At 30.2% G+C, this 21,425-nt stretch overlaps 1 protein-coding gene across 7 annotated transcripts; it reads right to left on the bottom strand.

Moving 5' to 3' along the window:
• Positions 1–732: 732 nt before the first annotated feature.
• LOC134721665 (oxidative stress-induced growth inhibitor 2-like) lies at positions 733–18,023 on the bottom strand. 7 transcript variants are annotated; one of them, XM_063584808.1, is made up of 7 exons: positions 17,942–18,023; positions 16,512–16,592; positions 7,984–8,159; positions 7,098–7,234; positions 6,429–6,620; positions 5,774–5,865; positions 733–4,255 (listed from the first exon to the last, which is right to left on the bottom strand). In XM_063584808.1, exons 3-7 carry the CDS (start codon positions 8,030–8,032, stop codon positions 3,235–3,237), a joined length of 1,491 nt encoding a protein of 496 aa, XP_063440878.1. In that variant the 5' UTR covers positions 8,033–8,159; positions 16,512–16,592; positions 17,942–18,023; the 3' UTR covers positions 733–3,234. The 7 variants fall into 7 exon arrangements, with proteins under 7 accessions (XP_063440878.1, XP_063440876.1, XP_063440882.1 ...); XM_063584806.1 differs by having other exon boundaries at positions 16,503–16,592; positions 17,942–18,020; XM_063584812.1 differs by having other exon boundaries at positions 7,098–7,262; positions 16,503–16,592; positions 17,942–18,020.
• Positions 18,024–21,425: the final 3,402 nt, after the last annotated feature.

The raw sequence follows: 21,425 nt of genomic DNA on the forward strand, positions 1-21,425 counted from the left end.
GGATGTTCTTTTAAGTCTATATTGCATGTAAAATTTATACTAAACCATTAATTATTATTGCTGAGCTTGATGAAGAGCAGCATTTTTAGCACTATTCTGTTGTAAAACATTCACTATCTGGTTTAACTTGGTATTCCAATTTCAACTGATTTTAATAGTTTGTTCTTTTGCTGTGTTTTTACACCACCTTCCCAAGTTAGGATGAGGGTTGAGTGCTATAAAACATCTTTTACCTTCCACATTCTTTATGTGTCTGTCCTAAGTCATGAACATATAATTTGTTGTTGTCTGGTTCCTGTCTGCCATATTTGTTTTTTTATTGCTGTTTTTGGCATAAATCAATCTGTTGCTATTTCACTTGAAATGTTTAACATTTTGTCATGCCATAGCCTTTTTCATAGGTACCGGTACTCAACATAATAGATTGTGTGTTAATTGTTGAAGGTCTTAGATAGACATAGGACTGTTAATATCCTTGTCCTGTAGTCTATGGTGGATAGTTGTCTCTTTGGAAATCATACCACATCCTGATTTTTTTTTATATTGGGTGGTTTTACAGACAATAATAATTTGTTGCAGGCCATATGCTGACCTTTTTCATGTCACTTTTTCCGCCTAATTGACATTAACCCTTTGTCTTTTCATTTATATTATGTACATATATAAATTCATACATTTTTTCCCAAATGCGTGAAATATTCGACAATAAACAAAATGTAAAAACCACTAATGATCTGCTAAAGTTAACTGACAAAGTCCCATCAGTTAACATTTAATAAAAGTATAAAACATAAGGACATGACAAGGAACACTTTTCTATTATTGTACAATTTATCAAAATAGGAAATCCAGGAATTTCACAATGTTGTTGAATCCAAAAAGTTAATAAAAAAATCTTAACTCTTTAAAATTTCACTTTTTTCTTCTGCACAAAGATGGTAACTGGACACTTTTTTAACTGTAGTTAGATTTTTTTACTGTTTGCTTAAAATAAAGCCAAATTTTTTCACTTCATGTTAGTGGTTGAAAACAAATAAAATCTCAAAAACTTATTTCAAAAGTTGTCAAAATTCAAAAACAATTCATGGATTTTTCAGACTACAATAAATACTGTTATTCAAGCTTTTTTCCTATTAGCATTTTAAAACCATATATCATTCAAAAGGAACTGTAAATACATACTCTAACAAAATAGTGTAAAAATCATCAACATTTTGAAGTCATCTAGATTTTACATAGGATCTTCATGTGGTAGAAAAAAAAGAAGTTGCAATCAATGGACAATGCTAACAAGTTATCCATAATGAAAGTGTATTTGCTCTTTCCACTAAATAATATAGGCTAACAATTTTGATTGGCAAATTAGTTCTAAATTTTTGGCCGACCAAGAATAAAATCACCTTGTCACTAGATAGCAGAAGCATACTATTGAGACACCTGGCTTTTCCATCAAAAAAACTTTAGTACGCTTAAAAAATCATATGTGCTTGAAATACAAAATGTACCAAGCTAAATAAGCATGATGATTTGATAATGCAGGTTAAAGTTACTCAAAATATTGCTCTTGGACAGCAGTTTTACTAGCAGGTGTGATAGGATGAATGTTACATTATGTATTTATTAATATTGCACCTGAAATCATGTAAAGAAAAGAAAAAAACAAACACCTGTTATTATTTCATGAAATATAGCGATGATATAAAATTGCATGCTTTTGCTATATTTGAAATTATAAAACAATCATGATCATATATATGGTATGATTGAAAACCTTTACATATTTCAGAAAAACGGCTGAAAGAAGCTATGTCGGATCCAGGGTGAGGGGCCTTTTGTGGGGAAAATTTAATTGATTATATAGGAATTCACTGAAGCATGACTATAGCAGACCCCATCTTATAATAGTCAGTTATTCTGTATAACACTACCAGTTCCAAATGGGATCAGTTAAAGTAAGCTGTTGCTACCAAATGATGTGTGTGAGAAAAAAATCACAACTACTTCAGAATACCATATATATATATATCCATCTTGGCACAGAGGTATAAGAAACACCAGTCAAATATCTGGTTTGCCATTTTTCATTTAGACAGTAATTAAGTTAAAAAAATCATAAAACAAAAAATCAAAAGCTAAAGATTCTCCAGCAATATATATAAAAAACAAAAAAAACTCATAAAAAAATATCTTACAATAATAATGTAGTAAGTACCCTTTTAATAGTATGTTCAATTAAAACTGGAAAAAAAACCTTCCAGTTTTAAATTCTCACATTTTTTGCTCAATGTTACATTAACAGTCATTGACAATTCTTATTTGGTCCTGAGGTATATCTCTACGCTAACAAAAATGACAAACCCTTTATCTAACAGACCTGCTGCCTAAACAGTCTTTCAAAGTTTTAGATTTAGAGCTTCATTACAAAATACTTATAATTACTTTCCTTGACAGGCTGCTATTTCCTGCATAATTAAATAAACATAATAATCCTAGTTTCATTAACCATGAAGAAACATTATCATATCTTTATTTTTTTAATCTTGTTTATATACAAAAAAGGAAAAATAAATTATCTTGGTTCTGAAGGTTGTCAAAACAGGTGTTCACATGTTGTTTGCCTGATTTCTGATGGCAATTAGATCTGTTAGTATTCATGGTATTAATCACCATAAACCAAAGTATATTTGTAATGGTAGTACAATTTGACAAAGACAAAAAGATGAAAATAATTTAACATTATCTGCAAACACTACACAAGTTAAAGGGAACAAAACAAACTATGCATTTATATCAACACATGAACTGAGGAGATTATCCCAGAACACAGCCATGAGACAAAACTCCTGACCATGTAAATCAGTTTTCAACATCTATTGTATAGTAATAAGTTTCTTTTATTTCTTCCTTTTTTCTACAAAATGACTAAATACAAGACATATACACATATAAGTAGGTCGGATTTAAAATTGCAAAATAAACTTATGAAACTGGAAATATTGTTACACAAAAAGCAATCCATACATTGGAAATGCATGTACAGTATGTGAAGAGAGAATTGAAAAATGATGAAATCTTGTAATTTATTTAGTACAGATTTTTCTACAACATTTGTCAAATTAACATGTGCAGTCTTGAAAGACACTGTAGTATAAAAAAACATTTCCATTTTACAAAAGTACAAATAGCAATAAATAAAGTAATACAGTATTAAAATGAGAACAGAAAAATGTTGATTTAGTCATTACAGTCTTTCTGTTTCTTTTTGTATAGAAAATTGCTAATTCCTAAGGCACCGCCTAAACCAAATCTCACAAAATTCTCTCCTACCAATGGTCCCATTGCAAAAAGTCCAACTTCATGATTGCACTGAAAACTATATTGGTCCACATCTAATGGATTAGGTTTACATTCTATTGGATATCGTGGTACAACACCCAAGTTTTTGGCTTCATATGGGAGGTATGATAAATCGGGTCGAGATCCTATTAATATCACAGCCATAGATATGTCTACAGAAATAATGTCTTTGCTATCGGTTGACTCTAAAAGTGCACCTTGGTCATCTTTTAAATCAATTAACTGATGTTTGCAGTAGGATTTATATAAGGGGTCAGATATCTTATTTTTCATTAAGGCATGAATTCTGTGGTATTCAGGGTAAATGCCTGCAGGCAGCTTCTTGAAAATAATACTTGGGTCATTAGGACCTTTCCTAAAAACATGTATCACAGAAACGTTTGATTCTAATGCCATAAGTATAGCGTCTGCTGCACTCAGACCAGACCCTACAATCAAAATGGGGTCCGATGCAGGATATTTCAGTCTTTCAGCAAGGCATTTTTCAAAATCTTGCAGTGTATGCACAGCATATGACAAATTTTCACCTGGTATATTAAGTCTATTAGAAATATCAAATGTACCCGTTGCTATGACAACATGAGGTGCTATATAACAAAATTCTTCATGTAATTTAGTCCCATGTTCTTTGTCTGTAGCTGAATCATTTTCAAAATTTTCAATGTACCCTCTAACTTCCCACAAAAATGGATGATTGTCCTTGAAGTTTTTACAACATGGCAACCTCTCACCACTTTCTGAGTCTATGCAAGATTTGAAATCGAACACTTTTCGCACTGAGGTAACTGTATGATTATTGTAGAAGGAATTCAACTGATTCTGTTTCACAAAGCTGGTATAGTAATTTTTGACGTCTGCTACACTGGCACGGTTTCTGTACACCTCTTCGTCCTCTTTTCTGTGAAAAAAAATTAATTTGTAAATTTAAATGCAAGCCAATGATTTCTAGTGATTCCTGCTATCTTTTCATTATTTTCTAAAATTTTAGCTCCCCCCCCCCCTCTTTTTTGTTTTGTTTTATCAAAATCTTGCATTCAAATCTGATATAAATGTTTAGACGAAGGACAGCAATAAAAGTGTTTTTTCTATGGTATTCCATTATTTCCTAATGTATCACAACATTAAAGTGTATTAATACACCCACTTTGAAAGCATTAGTTTATAAGGAAATAGTTAATCTGTGGTCTTAGGTTCAATATTTAAAACATGGTTAAATTCTGGATCATGATTTAATCCAGCAAATAATAAATAATTTCAATAAAGCACTGCAGAAAATGTACCGGTATTTAAATAACTTGTTCCATAAATATGCTTTTGTAAGTGTCATTTAAATGGGACACAAAGGGCATGGAAACTATAAATGTTTGCTATCATGATTATATTTAAATTTGTGTAACTGAATTTTAAAATATTTTCAACAATGTAAGTTTCATCCTTCTAAACAAAGACTTATAATTTAAATTGAATTGAACTGTCTATCACCCAGTAAACATATTATTAGGTCTATTTATAGATTTTTGTCAATACCTTGGAAAACACACTTGACAAAAATCAATAACTTTTAATACTTTATAAGTACATAATTTAATGATATTTAGTAATACATGTACTTAAATGGGGCCTTGAGAAAAAAATACATGTACTTTTCTTTTACTTTGACTTACTGTCGCGCTAAAACTACAGGCAAAGGAGATTTAAATTTAAATTGTATCCATGCATAGACAGATTAAAAAATCATACTCCCACTTATAGTATTGGGGTATACGGAAATAGTTACCCTGTGGCCTTGGGTACGGTATTTAAAACATGGTTAAATTCTAGGCCAAGATTATTATTATTAAATCTTTGTTCATAAATAAGACCTTTTAAAAAGACTCTTGTGACAACACTTTAGGTAACAGTATAAATAATTTTCTGACGTGGGAGAAATTGGTGTCGATAACAGATATATATAATTCCTTATCAATGACATATAAACTTTGGGTCACAAGGTCACAGATCAACAATGTGTGATACCCAGTTACCTATATATATACTTTCAGAAAATTTAAAGGAATATTTAAATGAATCACTCATTTCTGCTTTATAGTTTTCATTTCATGTCCATCACAAATGCAAATTAATGAAAGAATGGATGAACAGATTTAATTAAAAAATACCCTACATTAAAGCAAGTTCAGCATCACAAGTATCACAATTTCACTTTGATCTTCATGATAAAGATAAATCTTAACTTGTTTCAATTTACATTTTTACTTTTTTCATTCAAGATTCATCCCTAGGTACATCTTATAGCACTTACAGCCCCTTCCAGTGTATTATGTCATTATAAATTTTAATTAAGCAAAATTACTCAAGGCTTGCCCCTATTTTTCAATAAAAACTGCCTATTTTTTATTATTTGTTAGATACTTACATGTGATGATTCATGATCCAGTCTTTAAATGGAAGAGATGGTAGCTCCATCCAGTTGGCTAAACTTAATGTCTGCATGTTCCCATCCATTTTCTGTAAAAAATTATAAGATATCACTAGATATCCAATTTGAAGGTTGGACAAGAATCATGCATGAGGAATAAAATTTGAAAAACTTACAAAAAAAAAATAAACAAGTATGTATGTAGAAATGCAATAATACCATTTTATGAAGAAAAAAATTACCAATCAACTCTCCATATCAGTTCAAATTAAAGACTATATGTGTTTAGGGCCATAATAAATAATAGGTTTGTTTGCCCAAACGCTACCTACCCAGAAAAAAGCTGCCTACTCCTACTCAAATTCTTTTATTGTCCTGATTTGAAGAAGGTTTTTTTTAATCAAATAGGCATGAAGACTAATAAACATCTGATACTTCAATTTCTTTTTTTGAAAAAAAAAATAAAAAATGCCTACCTATGGTCTCAACCTTTGGGTAGGGTTTGGGCGAACCAAAATTTTTTAAGTATGGCCTAAATAAAAGACAGACCACAGTACAAATTGGTTAAATATATTTCGTGAATGACATATACCTCACAATTAATTGAAAATGAGGTACCGGTACACAGATTCCTGATAAAGTTTTTTCTTACCTGCCAAGCTCCTCCAGGTTTACCCTTTCCAAGAACTATGTGATTAATACTGTGTTTGGGTTCATGTTTCCATGACAACAGGGATGGATTGTCAACTCCCATATCAGCATCAGGTCGACAAAGGTTATCAAAAAGCAAAGCAGTGGGGTTAGATGATCTCCCATCTAAACCTTCAGACAGATACTCCAAGTCCTGAAAGAATGAGAAATATTAAAGTATGTTATTAATACAGAGCTGCAGACTTTTCTTTCATCAACTCAAGCAGTATATTTCTAATGTAAGAAAATTAACTTAAATATGCTGTCAAGTTTAACCATATATCAATGCAACAACCAGTTACATTTATTTATTTACTGTGGATTCATTTATATGATTGGTCACATATTTCTGTAATTAAAACTTGCATTTTATTCTTATTTTTAAAATTTCTTGGTTTCTGCATACAAGCCAAACATTTTTGTTTAAGGGTCAGACAATATGTTGTACATAGAGCTAGACAGTGCTGTGGAATAAAACTGAAAGAGAGCACTGAAAAAATACCACTGTATATCATACATGTTTTTGCAGCTATAATGTAAATATCTTAGTCAACATTTTTGGAAGTTCTACAAAATTGAAACATACTCAATCAAAATCAATTATTTGTAGAATAATGATTTTTTTACATACCTGTTCAACTATTGATTTATTTTTATCCAGCTTCTCTAGTTTTTTATTCAAGTAAACATTGGAATGGGATCCTCCATTGTAATAGGGACGATTTCCTGACAGGAGGAATGACAAACAGATCCCTGATGGTCCATTTCCTGTAAAAAGGATTATGTCTTAAAAAACCTACAAAATGGACAAAAAAATACTCATCATTAGACTTGTGAAGAAAAAGGGTAAAAACATAGTTCTTGAGTCCAATTGTAGATCTGGAAATTCATATTAAAATTTTTTATTATCAAAAGTCGATCAAAAGTGTCAGATTTGTTGAATTGATTTTTTGTTGTTAAATGCACATTAATAAAGTACATTTTTAATATTCATTCATTGTTCTTTAATGAACTTTTAAATTAGTGTAAAAAAGTATTGATAAAAACTATGTTCCATCAAAAGTATTTAATCTGAAATAAATATATCTATAGGTAAGGATATACAATGGTTTGAAATTAATTGATATGGTACAACACTAACAAAAGTTTGTTACTTCTTTGCCTTGATTCCTTAGCCTTAGGAAGAAATAACACAACATTTGTATCAGCAATTGTTCAAAAGTAACACATTATTAAGTACAATAACTTCACCGTGTGACACCACATACTAGGATCAAAACCTTTTCCCCTCTTTTTAACATCAGCATCAGACTAAGGATTTCTTTAAAATGTCAAAAACATGCTGCAAATGATCTAAGAAAAAATATCAAATTCTAAAACAATTTTGTTGATTGATGCCTACAACTCATAAAGTTCAATATTGTTGTCTCCAAACAACACCTTCATGGCTTTACAAGTCACATAAATCTAATGCAACTAAAATGTAATTGGTGTTGCCTAGATGATATAAATCTTACCAATAATAATGACATCTGTGCAGTCCTCACTGTGAGGTGTAGCAGACATATTGAGGGTGTTTCCTGGGAGGACTCAATTAGACAAGGGTGTTTCCTGGGAGGACTCACTTGGTCAATGGAAAGGGTTTCCTAGACAGATCAATGTTGACAACACATCTCAACTGTGTCAACACCCCCTGAAATAGATAGGATATTCTTGTATAAAGAAACTGACATAAAATATATAATGATACGCTGACAAAATCTAAATATTTATAAAAATATACAACACAATTTAAGAAAATAATTTCGGCTATAAAATATGCATCATACAAGTTTTTCTCTCTGCAGATGTTCAAAAGATTTTTTTAAATAAAAAAGAAAACATGTAAGAGTGAGTAAGATATCAGTAGTTCATAGATTACAGAATTTAAAACCGCATTATCAATCTTCAATTAATACATCAATTTTAAAATACATGTACAGGATCTTTCTTCAGTATTAAAATGACATGTTATAATCACAGATTAAAAAAATTATTATCCATAACAAAAACTAAATTTGTCAGGAGAAAATTGAAGAAAACTTAAAATAAATGAAATTGTCAATTCCTGTATCAATCATTGTCAATGTACCTATATCTTAACCAGGATGTCAAGAGTACAATTATATAGACTAGCTACTTCTCAGGTTTCTAAGGTTAACAGATAACAATAAAGGGAATTTGACTTAAGTAATCTCCAAGGTCAAATAAATAAAAAGATACCTCACATAGCCCACACCCATATAAAGTGTTTAAAGGTTATATTGACCACATAGCATAGTTTTTCTGTTTACTTTACAGCAAAATACATTATGTAGATAAAGGTAATATCTTTGGTGAGCTTGCTTGCTTAAGCTAAACCAGGTTTGGTATAATACCCTCCTTTATTTAAGAGTAGACTATGACATGTAATAATCCGACAGATAACCAATCTATCTGTCTGTAGGACTAGACTACTCAGAAAGGAGGGTGGTAGTTACAGACTCCATGGTTTAACTAACAAGCATAAGCTAACCAAATATATTACCTTAACCTAGACACTTGATGCATTTTTCTGTAAAATACAATTCTTTATAGTTCTCATTTCAGACAGTACATGTACCCACCAAAGATCAAAGCACAGTCTTTTGATATGTTTTGGTCATGTGTAAAACAAATATTAAAAAGAATCTGGCATCTATCTTTGGTAGTCTTTATCAAATTCATTCACATACAACTTGCCTTAATTTAGAGCTTTGGCATACAGCATAGACAGATGTTTTAGGATGATGACTATTAAATGTCAATTATTTTTTGTTTGTTATTGTTTTGTTGGGTTATTTTCCAATGCTTTTTTATTCCTTTTTCAAAAAATTTACCACAGTAGTATGAATTTTGGACTAACGAATAAGTATATTTGATATTAGGATCTATACCTTTACAATTTTGCTCACATTTGCAAATCTTTAAAAGTAAGGCACCATTAAATATTTATAACTAAATGAAAACTTCTCAACCAAATATCACGATAAAAGTGCATAACAGTATACATAAAAGGCTCAACAAATGTATATAACAGCTAATGGAATCATTATGGTACAATAGATCTGACATAGGTTTTTATGTCTAAATCAATACATGACAATTTTCTTTCCATTATATTTGTCCTGAGTTGCACCAGCAGCTGCACATGTTGTGGGGACACATGTACAAGTCAAGTACATTTTTTTGTACATGCATTCATCATGTTCATACCATGGACAGTTATTTGGAACAAGGACACCAAATATCGAGTCGGCATTGAACTGTCATCCCAAACAATAACATGTGGATAACAGGTCAGCTGCCTATTAAGCCTTGAAATATCAAATATTTACAGAACGAATAATCAATATTTTTATTTTCATGAAAAATTTGTTACTGTACATACAAAAGTTAGACAAAACCCTCTAATGACACATACCTTTTTTTAAAGGTGAACAACCATTAAATTTCAATAATTGTTAATGTTCTACAAAGAAGCTTCTATACAGAATTTGTATACAATTTATCACCTTTTGGTTAATACAACAGTGACATATAACTAAACAAATGATCTAGTTGATAATATTTCCAAGGTTAATAATCATATCTCGTCAGCATTTTTAAAAGGTTGAAAGGATGATGAGAATATCTATGGTGACAAAAACAATAAACTGCTTCACCAAAAATTATGAAGTTATTGTCTGTAAACCAAATGTCTTCTGACGATGACATGGACATGCTAGCAATATACGAACCAAAATTTGTTTGTGGTCATGTAAAAATTATTCCTTTATAATATAAGTATAATTTGATTTGCAGTTGACAGCATACATAATCCTATCTTTTCCCTAAGATTATTTATGTATATTTTATATATGTAAATTACCTCACAAAAAATAAATAGTTATCCATAAACAATTTACACAACTGATTATAACACCCCTATTCTAAGAAATCTCAATTTTTTTAAACAAAAAGTCCCAGTTGTTAATTGCACCAGAAGTATCTTTGCACAACCTCTTTTCTGGGAAATCTTGTGTTAAAATGATATTCTTTTATTTTATCATTTAAACAGGTTAAAAGTAACTTATAAGTACTTATTATTTAAGCGCAAGTACCATGCAGTTTAATGACAATGTTAAAATACATCATCCTCATTTGGAAAAGAATATCATCATTATTATTTATAGTATTATCTTCAATCTCTTTATTAAGGAATTAATTATCTATAAGTGGCTTCAAGCCAACCCTTCCTTAAATAATCAAAAGGTTAGACAGTACAACATAAGAACAAAAGGATATTAATCATATCATTTATTAATTACACATCCTATGTATTGTTTGTTTATTTTTTTTTATTTCTTATCTATAAACTCAAGTGTCAATAAAAAAATGTAAAATTCCCACACATTGATCATTTAATCAATGGCAAACATTGTAAAAATCATTTGGCATGAATATTTTCCAGGTTGCAATCCAATAAACATCAAAGCTAATTGCAGAGGCAAATCCAAAAGGGGGCAGTCAGTGCGCCCCCCCCCCCCCCCCCCCCCCTTATGAAAAGTTCTAGATCCGCCACTGAATTGCTCAATTCATTATTTCAAATCATAAAGGTGTTTGTTGTTTCCTTTAAAAAGTCTCAACACCTGGCATTTCCATTTGAAAAAAAATAGTTCTGGAATGTTGGTTTAATTTTTAAAACTATGTTAAAATTATCAATATTTGTTAAAGAATTTATGTTTTAAACTGAATAATTAAAAACATGAAAATAAAATTTTCAAAATCATCAAAATTTTTCTTTACAAAAGAATATATAAAATGAATGATTTTTTATTCCACAAATTGTGTTTTTTACACCTTTTTCTATCATATGTCCTACTTATTTGACTTACTGTATCAAGCCATGCTTCATGTTAGAAGCTTGTAGTCATGAAATAGATTACACACAAATATCAATAATATCTAATATTTTGACACCCAATCATTTTCTAGAAATAAACGCTTAGCTTGTATACATAAGCGAACACCTGACAATTGTCGTAGTTATACAAATATTTTAAACATAATAATGATAATTCAAAAATTTTACAAAGATTTTAGTTACCATGTAAACAATGGATGGTAATTCATTAACACAAACAAATACTGATAAAAGAAATTTGTATTTTAGCCATCAATCTTACCTGGTCACTTTGAATGATAACCACATGTGACTATCCAGACCACTCAGTATGGAAAGTGCAAGTTACCATAACAAGTCACCGACACTCAAATCTAAACATTAATAAATCCATTTAAACATATCAACTTTTAAAAGCACCCCCGCTTTAAAAAATATAACAGGCCGGCATGTTCTATATTATGACCTAGTCATATAACAGAACATTGATTTATAAATATAGATCTAATTATTGACTAAGGCCAGGAATCAATTATACAAAGAAATATGGGTAATCCAGACCTTTCACAAAGTTTATATTTCAAATTGAAATAAAAGGTTTACCTAATATCAATTGGAGCACAAAATGAGCAATTCTATAACATTACATAACCATTCTTTATTTAACATTTATACGAAACTTATAATGAATGTTATGAATTTACGTTAGCTTTTGGCCAGTTTAAAAGTATAAACTTGGAATTCTGTACTGAAATATCTATTTGATAGTAAGTAACCTTGATTGGGTTCAGTCACTGAAACAGCATCACTTCATTTATTAACCATAAAACATGTAAAATAGCTATTTAATGAATAAACATAAGACAGAAGTGATTTTCTTACATACATTTATCGTTATCTAACACAAATTCCCTTGAACAAGTAACTACTGACCTATAAAACACTGAAAAGTAATCAATTTGGCCTTTGTTAGTCTTGTATGATTTTTAATTTTAGTTTCTTGTGTATAATTCGAAGTATAGTATGACACCATTATCACTGTACTAGTATACATATTTTTTAAGGGGCCAACTGAAGGATGCCTACGGGTGCGGGAGTTACTCGCTACATTGAAGATCCATTGGTTGCCTTTGGCTGTTGTCTGCTCTATGGTCGGGTTGTTGTTGCTTTGACACATTCCCCATTTCCTTTCTCAATTTTAATATCTTTGTGCACATTTCTTTGTTTGCAAGTAAAGCACAACAGCAACATTGCATTTTCACAGAAGGACCATCCATCAATTAATTAACAGCTAATTTACCTGATAGTTTTACAAAAAAATGTGAAAAACAAAGGAACAGCAGACCATAATTGATGGTTACAAGTCATACTGGTCCTTTTAGAGGCTAGCTGAACCAAAAAGCACAGGTTAACATTAAATGATATCACCGGTAACCAATTAGCACTAACCATGATAACCTCATTTTTATTGTCAAGTCCTAATTAATACCTTCTATTGGTGTTTTTTTTTTCACTGTAAAAAGTAATCTTTTTGAAGTACAGATGACTATTGATTTTCTTCACAAAAGATAATGTCAATTTAACTTGTATTTGACACATTAAATTATCACCTTTAAAGAAGAATGGCTGTTGTAAGATTAAACTGAAAATGTATTTTTCTTGTCAGATTGGAATCCTATTTTTTCAACTGAACAGATTTCAGCATTTCAATTTCAAATGAAACTAAAATATGTACCAGACAAACATGTCCCCACTCAAGCTTGAAAAGGGACATAACTCAAGAACAGTAAATGACTTGCTGCCCAAATTCAAAAATGAATTTCATATAATATGGAAGAGAAAAACAAAAAGGAGAGAGAGACAAGCAAATGGTACAGACGTTCAAGGGTAACAGTCAATGCTAATTTCAAATTAGAAGATGTCATCTGCTTTGAAACTTTTACTCTGTGTTAATAACAACGCCCATATGAATAGTTGTCTCATTGGAATGTTATCAGATCCTCTTATTCAACAGTTAATCTTAGTTACTGTATACAAATGTTGAGCCTAAAAAGACATATTATTTTTTAATCAGCAACCATATTCCATTAAACAATCATAAAATTTAACAAAATGTCACGAAGGAATGCTGCTATGGGGCTATTCAAAATATGCATTCAGTTTTTACCCCATGTTATGTGATTCCTAGAAGTTTTTGTTTTTTCAATACACAAAGTTTTTAAATAGCTTTCAAAGAAATACTTAGAATAGCTTGAAAATTCAACCTAAATCTGATATGTTAATAGTTAAAAGAACTTTAGTTAGAACTTTAATTAGATCTCAGGTCACAAGAATAGAATGGTACCAGCTATCACTTAAACATTCTAAAAAGGGAATGCTATTTAATTTTTGACAAAGAAGTTAGTTTTGGAAACTGTTATCTCAGATCTTACAATAAATATAAAAATAAGACAAAATGCCAAAATATTCATCAATGAGACAACTCCCCATAATGACAATGATGTGAATAATTACAGGCTATCATAAAACTATTTATCTCCTGACAATTAAAATCAGATATTAACACTTTTTCATTTTTTAATGATATTGACATAATGTAATTCGGTGGGTGATATTTTAGAAGTTTCTGGTTAATAGAGTAAAACAGTCCACGTCATATCAACATTAGGAAATAAGATCTGACGATATATAAAAAGAACTAAACTAATTAAGAAGTTCTGCTCTCATTCTTCTAAATAGTTCAAGGTGTTTAAATATTTGGCTCCCATAACTACAAATAATCAGAGATATTCCTGAGCATATAAAATTATTGAAATTGAAAGCAATAAAATTGTTAATGAATAGATGTTCTTTTAATAATTAAAATGTAATATCATATATATTTACTTATTTATGTATTCATTTAACAAAAAAAATAATAACATAATACTTTCGTCATTTTTTTCAACCCACATGCTTCCTCACCTCACAATAAAACCAAAAGTACATTTCATTACAAAATTATTTGTTCTATAATAACTATTTAATACATGTATCACAATTATTAATTATAGTACAAAATCAATATATTTTTCTGACAATTTTTAAAAAATCATAATGAAATAAGAATGGGTCCCCAGTACACAGATGCCCCATCCACACTATCATTTTCTATGTTCAGTGGACAGTGAAAATGGGATAAAATCTCTAATTTGGCATTAAATAAGAAAGATCATAACATATGGAACATGAGTACTAAGTTCTAGTTGATTGGACTTCAACTTCATCAAAAATTACCTAAACCAAAAACCTGAAGAGGGACAGATGAACAAATGGACGAACGAACAGACGCACAGACCAGAAAACATTATGCCCTGCCCATAAATGGGAAATAAAAATAAATACATCAATTTCAATCACACAGCAAACATTATTTCCCCAAAAAGGGTGTATAGTGAACTGTAGTTGCTTGTGGGGTACTGCTAATGAATGGTGTTAAAATTCTGAAATAAATTAGAATATCCAAATGTGTAAATGTCTGTAAGGTACATTTGTATGCCAGAACAAAGATAACAAACGTAGTTTTCAGAACAATTGATTTATATAAAAAAAAAAACAAGAACATTTAACAAATCTTAATTAGTCAACTGTCATTCCAGTAATTAACCTTTTCCGAGCTCATGGTAATTTTCAATTAATACACAAAACAAGTAAAGTAAGCCATAGTTTCTATAAAACAACCTCATGTAAATCTTTTTTCAACAACAAATTTTTAGATCAGAAAAATTGAAATCCTATATAAAATCATATACCGGTACCCAAAATTGATGAATTCAAAAAATTACTTAAAAATTATGGTATATTAAAACTCTACCATGCAAAGATGTACATTGAAGGTTTTGGCTACATGTTTCCATACCTTGTGGTCATGTAGCTCTTCAAGCTGTTCTTCATCTTGGGCAATCAAATTATTTTCATTTTATCATTACTGATACATGAATATCCAGAAAGCACTCTGGATGCCCAAAATTTATTAAGCATTATTTCTCCTGTATTTAATTAATCTATAGTACACATATACTTATTCAAATAAGTAGGCTTGAGAAACATGATGTTTTTCTATAACTGCTAAACACACACTTGCATATATATTTAAAAAGCATAAAGTGTTAACCCAGTTCTGTCTTACCCTTTCCTAACAAAAGGATAGAGCAAGTAAATTGCCATCTAGACATGTTTACATCAAGTACCTATTTTTTCTGCATGTTTAGTCTATACATTTAAAATTATGTAATACAGAAAAAATGTATTATTTTACAATATTAAATGAAAATATTTTTCTAAAGCAAGCATATGCATTCAACTAACCTGTTTCATAAAAAATATCTTTTCAAATGAAGCAAGAAGTATGTATGTATTTTCTCAAAAGGAAGGGTAGAAATATTTGAATGACAGTGCAAAACCTCTTTCACATCATTCTAGATTTTGGTAACATATATAAATATATACAAAAATAAAAGAGAAATATCTGTGATAGAATGACTCAGCAGTTTATAAACCATTATTTGCTGAATCATGGTAACATATTTATACCAGACAGGATATTAGTGAATACATCTCTGAACATCATGACATATTTCTCACGACAATAAAAATGTAATTTAATTTTTAATCTACAAGGTCTTTTAAATTTCAAGCATCTGTTAACATCATAAGTTAGTAAATTAACATTGCATACCAACTGTTTGATAATGTATTTACTGATCAAACTATGGCTATGCACAAAAACTAAAGGATTGAAATATATTTGGTTGGCCTACATGTATATCAAAATTCAGTTTTAAAAGCTAGACATGTTCAAGAACTAAATTTCTATATAGATGTAGGATGAAGTTTAAAACAAAATTTAAAGCAAGTACTGTATGCTATTCTTTGTCAATATCAACTGGTGCTAGAGATAAAATGTAACTAGATTCTCAGAATAAATTGGCATCCCTTACACGACACATGTCTTTATAAACTTTTAACAATACTAGTTGTTCTACAATAATTAGCCATAAAAAATATGTGTTGAATATTAAGTTACCAAAATGTTTTAATTGCACAATTACTCACAGCATTCACCTTTTTTAGTCTTCCAAGACTGTCCTGGTAATTCTAGCTAGTATCCATCTTGTGAGCTGCAATTATGGAATATTCTAACATCTGAAAATAATAGTTCCTTTAACTTAAAATCTTGGTTAACAAATTGTTTGCTGATGTCTAAAGAATGATTCATGTAAGAATAGAATGCAAAATTCTGCAAAAGTGACAACTTATTATACCATCTTCATTTTCAATTAAATTACAAATCAATAGTATTTTAACATAGATGGTCATTTGACCCCCCAATAGAATTTTTTATTTATCAACGACTACCAATTTGTAAATAATTTACAAGGTCGATAACTCAGTATTTCTAAATATCAATTACAAATTGGTCACAACTAAATGGGAGGTAATAAATTAAGTATTAAGCAGTTGATCACTTTTGGTAAAGATTACGAAAGACAACTATCACTTTTTTCTTGTGGCGTCAGATCATTTGTTTTACAGAATGTATGACGTCATAACTTTTTATTATTCTTCACGTTAAAATGCCATAATTTGATTGGCTTGTACGAGGGTGTTAATTTACTCTATCATAAGGCTGAGCGGGTGACAATTTTATTGCATGTTACCCTCTCCTTCAGACCTATAAAAAATCGATAATTTAAAGGACAATGAATTGAATTTACATCAAGTGATTAAATACAATGATTTTAAAGTTCTACATTTTGGCACAGATCTTATTATTTGACTGTCAAAATAGAAAAATAAAACATCTTGCTGAACTTTTTTTCCCTAATACCCGTAACATTATGAACCTGACGTTTTAGTAAATACTTTTAAAGTAAAATTAATCTGTATCAAAGACAATAATGCTCATATTGCTAGGACATTCAGAATAATAAATCAAATAACACTTAGCTGAGAGGGTGATAGAGCAGATACTGCCATTACTGGTACCCCTCGAAAAAAAAAGCATTCAATGTCAACCTTGGCTTCGCTGCGGTTGACAATGTTTTCTATGGGTAACACTCTGCTCTATCACCCTCTCAGCTGTGTTATTTTTATAACGGGAACCTGTGTGATATCGTTATGGCGGACACATAGTGATGTATATTTGTGCCCTAGTCCCCCCCCCTTTTCAAAATGCTACATTGCTATCTCTGCATCTGAATATTGAGATTGTTGGCATAGCTCTGTATAATTCATATAGAATAATAAGTCTATATCAGTTCCAAGAGCAAGTTTACAACCTGATCTGTGATCGATCTGATCAGTTGCTGATGTAGCATTGTTTATAAATTATGGGACGTAGCTAAGAGTAAGAGTAAGACGTACATGTATGAAGCGGATGTTTTGACTGTAAAAATGTGCTTTGTCATTTGTCTATTTCCTTAAGATGGACGTGACGTATCTTTGTAAAAGATTTCTACTTGAGCGCACACTGAGTTTCATTCAAGTCTTACCGTAATTCAGTGTACAACACATGGTTCATTTATGAGAACATGACACACCAAGTAGCACACTTCTGTCGCATGCCGGTTAAACAAAGAATCTGATTGGCTAAAGAGAAATGAATAATTTACTGCTCCTAAATTGGAGAACAGGGAAACAGTTCCGCGGACTTTTTAAAAGACGCTAAATTAAGTATTTTGAAAATAACAAAAAAAAATCAACTTCTAGACAAATAAATACAACACAAAAATAACAAATCAAATAAACAACAACAACAATAGCAAAAAATAACCGAAACCTAAGACTAGATGCATATGATCAGTTGGTCTACCATAAGTATAATACTATGTAATACTGTGATATTATATATATAATTGGTACTTCAAATGTTTTCTTTATGTTGTATTTGCATAAATTGTCATGTTTAATGTGTTTATATCTTGGAATACGCATTGTATCATATGTGCTTTGTCCAATAAAATATTTGAATTTGATATGATAAATAAGTGTGATAGTCCCAGCAAAAAAAATGTTCAAAAATAAAAAGAGGACATGCTTCTCATATATAAAAGACTATAAAGTTTGCTGATGTTTTGCCATTGTCACTCCCTTTCTATCATAGTTTCTGTGAAAAACTAAAAAAATGGGTAAAATTCATCTCTTTTTAAGTGCAAAAAATTCTGATAAAAAACAAATGACCTTTTCAGTCAAGCTGACTTAGGACGACATCAAAAGTTCAATGTAGGATAAAAACTAAATTCACAGAGTTTTTTTCACCCCCACATCCCCCTCTTAACATAATTTGGGAAAAATTGATTTACCAATAGGGATATATGTAATAAATCGATTTTAGATATACAAAACTTGCAGAATTTTATCTCCCCTTAACCCCCAACCCCAAAACTATTTCATTTAAGTTTTTTATTCTACATCGATCTTTTGATGTTGTCCCTTAATTGTTCATAGGTCTTATTTTGCTTATTATGTTATGGTGTTTTTCTTTCTGTTTATCAAAGTTTCTAAAAAAAGACCCAGAAAAAGTGGAAAAAAATATCTTTCAAGAGCCAATGGACATTTGTACCAATAAAAACAATATTCAAAGACTAAAAATCTTTCTTCGTAGGTATTTGTTGAAAATTTTGCTGTTTAAAATTTCTCTGTAATAGTTTTACAAGATAATAACAGAAAAATAAGAAATTTCATAAAAATCAAATTTTCAAGGTGCAATAAGTCGAAATTGGGTTTTCTGGTTTGTCTTAAAATTTCCTCATTAATAGATCTTGAACTGTTGATCATTATTACCCAATAAGTTTTCCTATTGTTGTAGATTTTGATAAGCAAGCCAAAAACTCTATGTTATATTTTCAAATCAACGCAGTCGCTCACTGAAATAAAATACATTAAATTTATACAAGATAGCATATAACGGCCCATTCACCCCAAGTTCAATAGAAGTTGTTCCTGGACTTTCAGAGAAGAAGATGTTAGAAAATTTTTCAAAACAATAGACAATGACTGACGGCAAGTTTAGAATATTGTTATTATATACCGGGTAATGTGCTCTATAACTATTGTATTTATTATGCAATACGTCACATGGTCTTTTGTTATATTTATCTTTTTTTATATTGGTTAATGAAATCATTACAGTGTGTACTGGCTGGTCATTTTTGTGTATGATACGATTTGTATATGCCTACATAGCTAATACATATTCATGAGAGAGAAGATCAGCAAGTGTAGCCAGAAACATGGAGTGGAAGATTTGTAGCATAACCGCTGTACATATGTAGTTTTGAGAATACAGAATAGATACAAAAATATTGTTTTTAATATTAATAATCTGAGCAAGGAAAACACAGATCTATCACTTTTGAGCCAGGTGAGCTTACAAAAAAGGAAAACATAGCGGACACAGAAGAGTTTCGGTTCTGTAAATGGCATATATAAAACACATGTCCAATATATAATTGTCCCAATTCAAATGAATTGATCAACAGAAATATCCCCTGAACCTGGATCCTGGATCAGCCACTGCTTAACCAAGATTTTTTTTTGACAGAATGAGTGCAAGTAAAGAAAGTCTTGGTCAGCATAATTCTGATGGTGTCTCACTTGAAACCATTTGCTTTTGTGAAAACTTTTTTTCCAAATGCGAGTACCGGTAATAGTTTATACAATGAAGAATCAAATGAACCCCTTTTGCAATTTTTTTTCAATAACAAGTACAATAAATAAATGTGATTCATCATCTTACAGTATGTAGGATATGACCTCACTTGTTGTGGAGGTGTTATTCTGCATCGATGATCAAGTATATAAATTAGGGGATAATGAACCAATTATCCACCAAAGTTCAAATGAAATAGATGTACCATAAACAATTATATACATATATTTTTAATTAAGGTTAAAGATCATCTTAAAAATATACTATTTGTTTATGTTGTTGGTTTGCTATTTGATTGATGTTTACCCGACATCTCTATTCATATTAAAATGTCTCTTTAATAATTTTTCTACATTGAAATTAAACACAAATTCATCAGTGGTATTGAATAAGATTACTTATTCCTGTACTGTGCTTGACTTTGCTTTATTAAATCTATTTAGGGATTTCATATCAGTAGGTCAGTACTCTGAGCTTCTTCCTTTCAGAAACTGTAAGAATTTTTCTTATGCTATTGGTTATCAATGTTTTGCTCTTGCTTTTTTCTTGGATATGGGTATTAAAGAGTTTTAAATGTGCACAGATTTTTATTTTATTTTATGTACACTCTGTACTTTTATTCTCACTGTCGCCAAAATATAGCCTTTTTGTGCTAATGCGGCGTAAAGCAACCAACAATCAATCAATTTATTTTCACTGATCTAGATTTAAAAGAGATTTTTCTTTAACTACCCGGTATTTTTTTCTGTAGATTCAAGGTTGTATGCTACCCTGCAGGGACTATACATTGATTATTGTTGTTTACTTAGCTGGTCCAGTGCTAAGATATTACATGCATTTTGAGGATGAGTTCAGATTATCAATTTATGCCAAAATTCAATTACATCATGTAAGGTTTAAAATAAATTTGGTTGAAATTATAATAGCAATGGCATTTTGTGTAGGGTGATGTTTGCTATGTATATATAGGTAAGGTAACAGTTACATACAACCTTACCAAGTAATATATTTGTTAAAACAGTTCTTAAGGTGGTACCCAACACCTCCACTAAAATTAATTGGACTTGTTTGATTTTCATAAAATGACAAAAATATAAAAATTTCAAAAATTTTGAACCAACCGTTTTGTCAGAAAAAAATACACTGGTTGTATAGCAGTTTGACAAACACTAGTTTTGATGGTGGAGAAGCTTAATATTTCCTCAAAAAACACAACGTAATTAAAACGTTTAGCTCATTTTACAGAGTGATCTCCCTGTAGTGTTAGGTACCACCTTAAACGTGCTTGAGATCAGTGATCACAAGATTTAATAGATTCCATTACG

The sequence above is a fragment of the Mytilus trossulus genome, chromosome 6, assembly GCF_036588685.1.
Source record: "Mytilus trossulus isolate FHL-02 chromosome 6, PNRI_Mtr1.1.1.hap1, whole genome shotgun sequence".
NCBI lineage: Eukaryota > Metazoa > Mollusca > Bivalvia > Mytilida > Mytilidae > Mytilus > Mytilus trossulus.

Coding starts and splice junctions, on each gene's coding strand:
- LOC134721665 (XM_063584808.1), bottom strand. CDS start 8,032: ATGTCTGCTACACCTCACAGTGAGGACTGCACAGATGTCATTATTATT. Junction 6,621..7,097: donor ATAAATCAATAGTTGAACAG/GTATGTAAAAAA, acceptor TCATTCTTTCAG/GACTTGGAGTATCTGTCTGA. Junction 5,866..6,428: donor AACCTGGAGGAGCTTGGCAG/GTAAGAAAAAAC, acceptor AATTTTTTACAG/AAAATGGATGGGAACATGCA.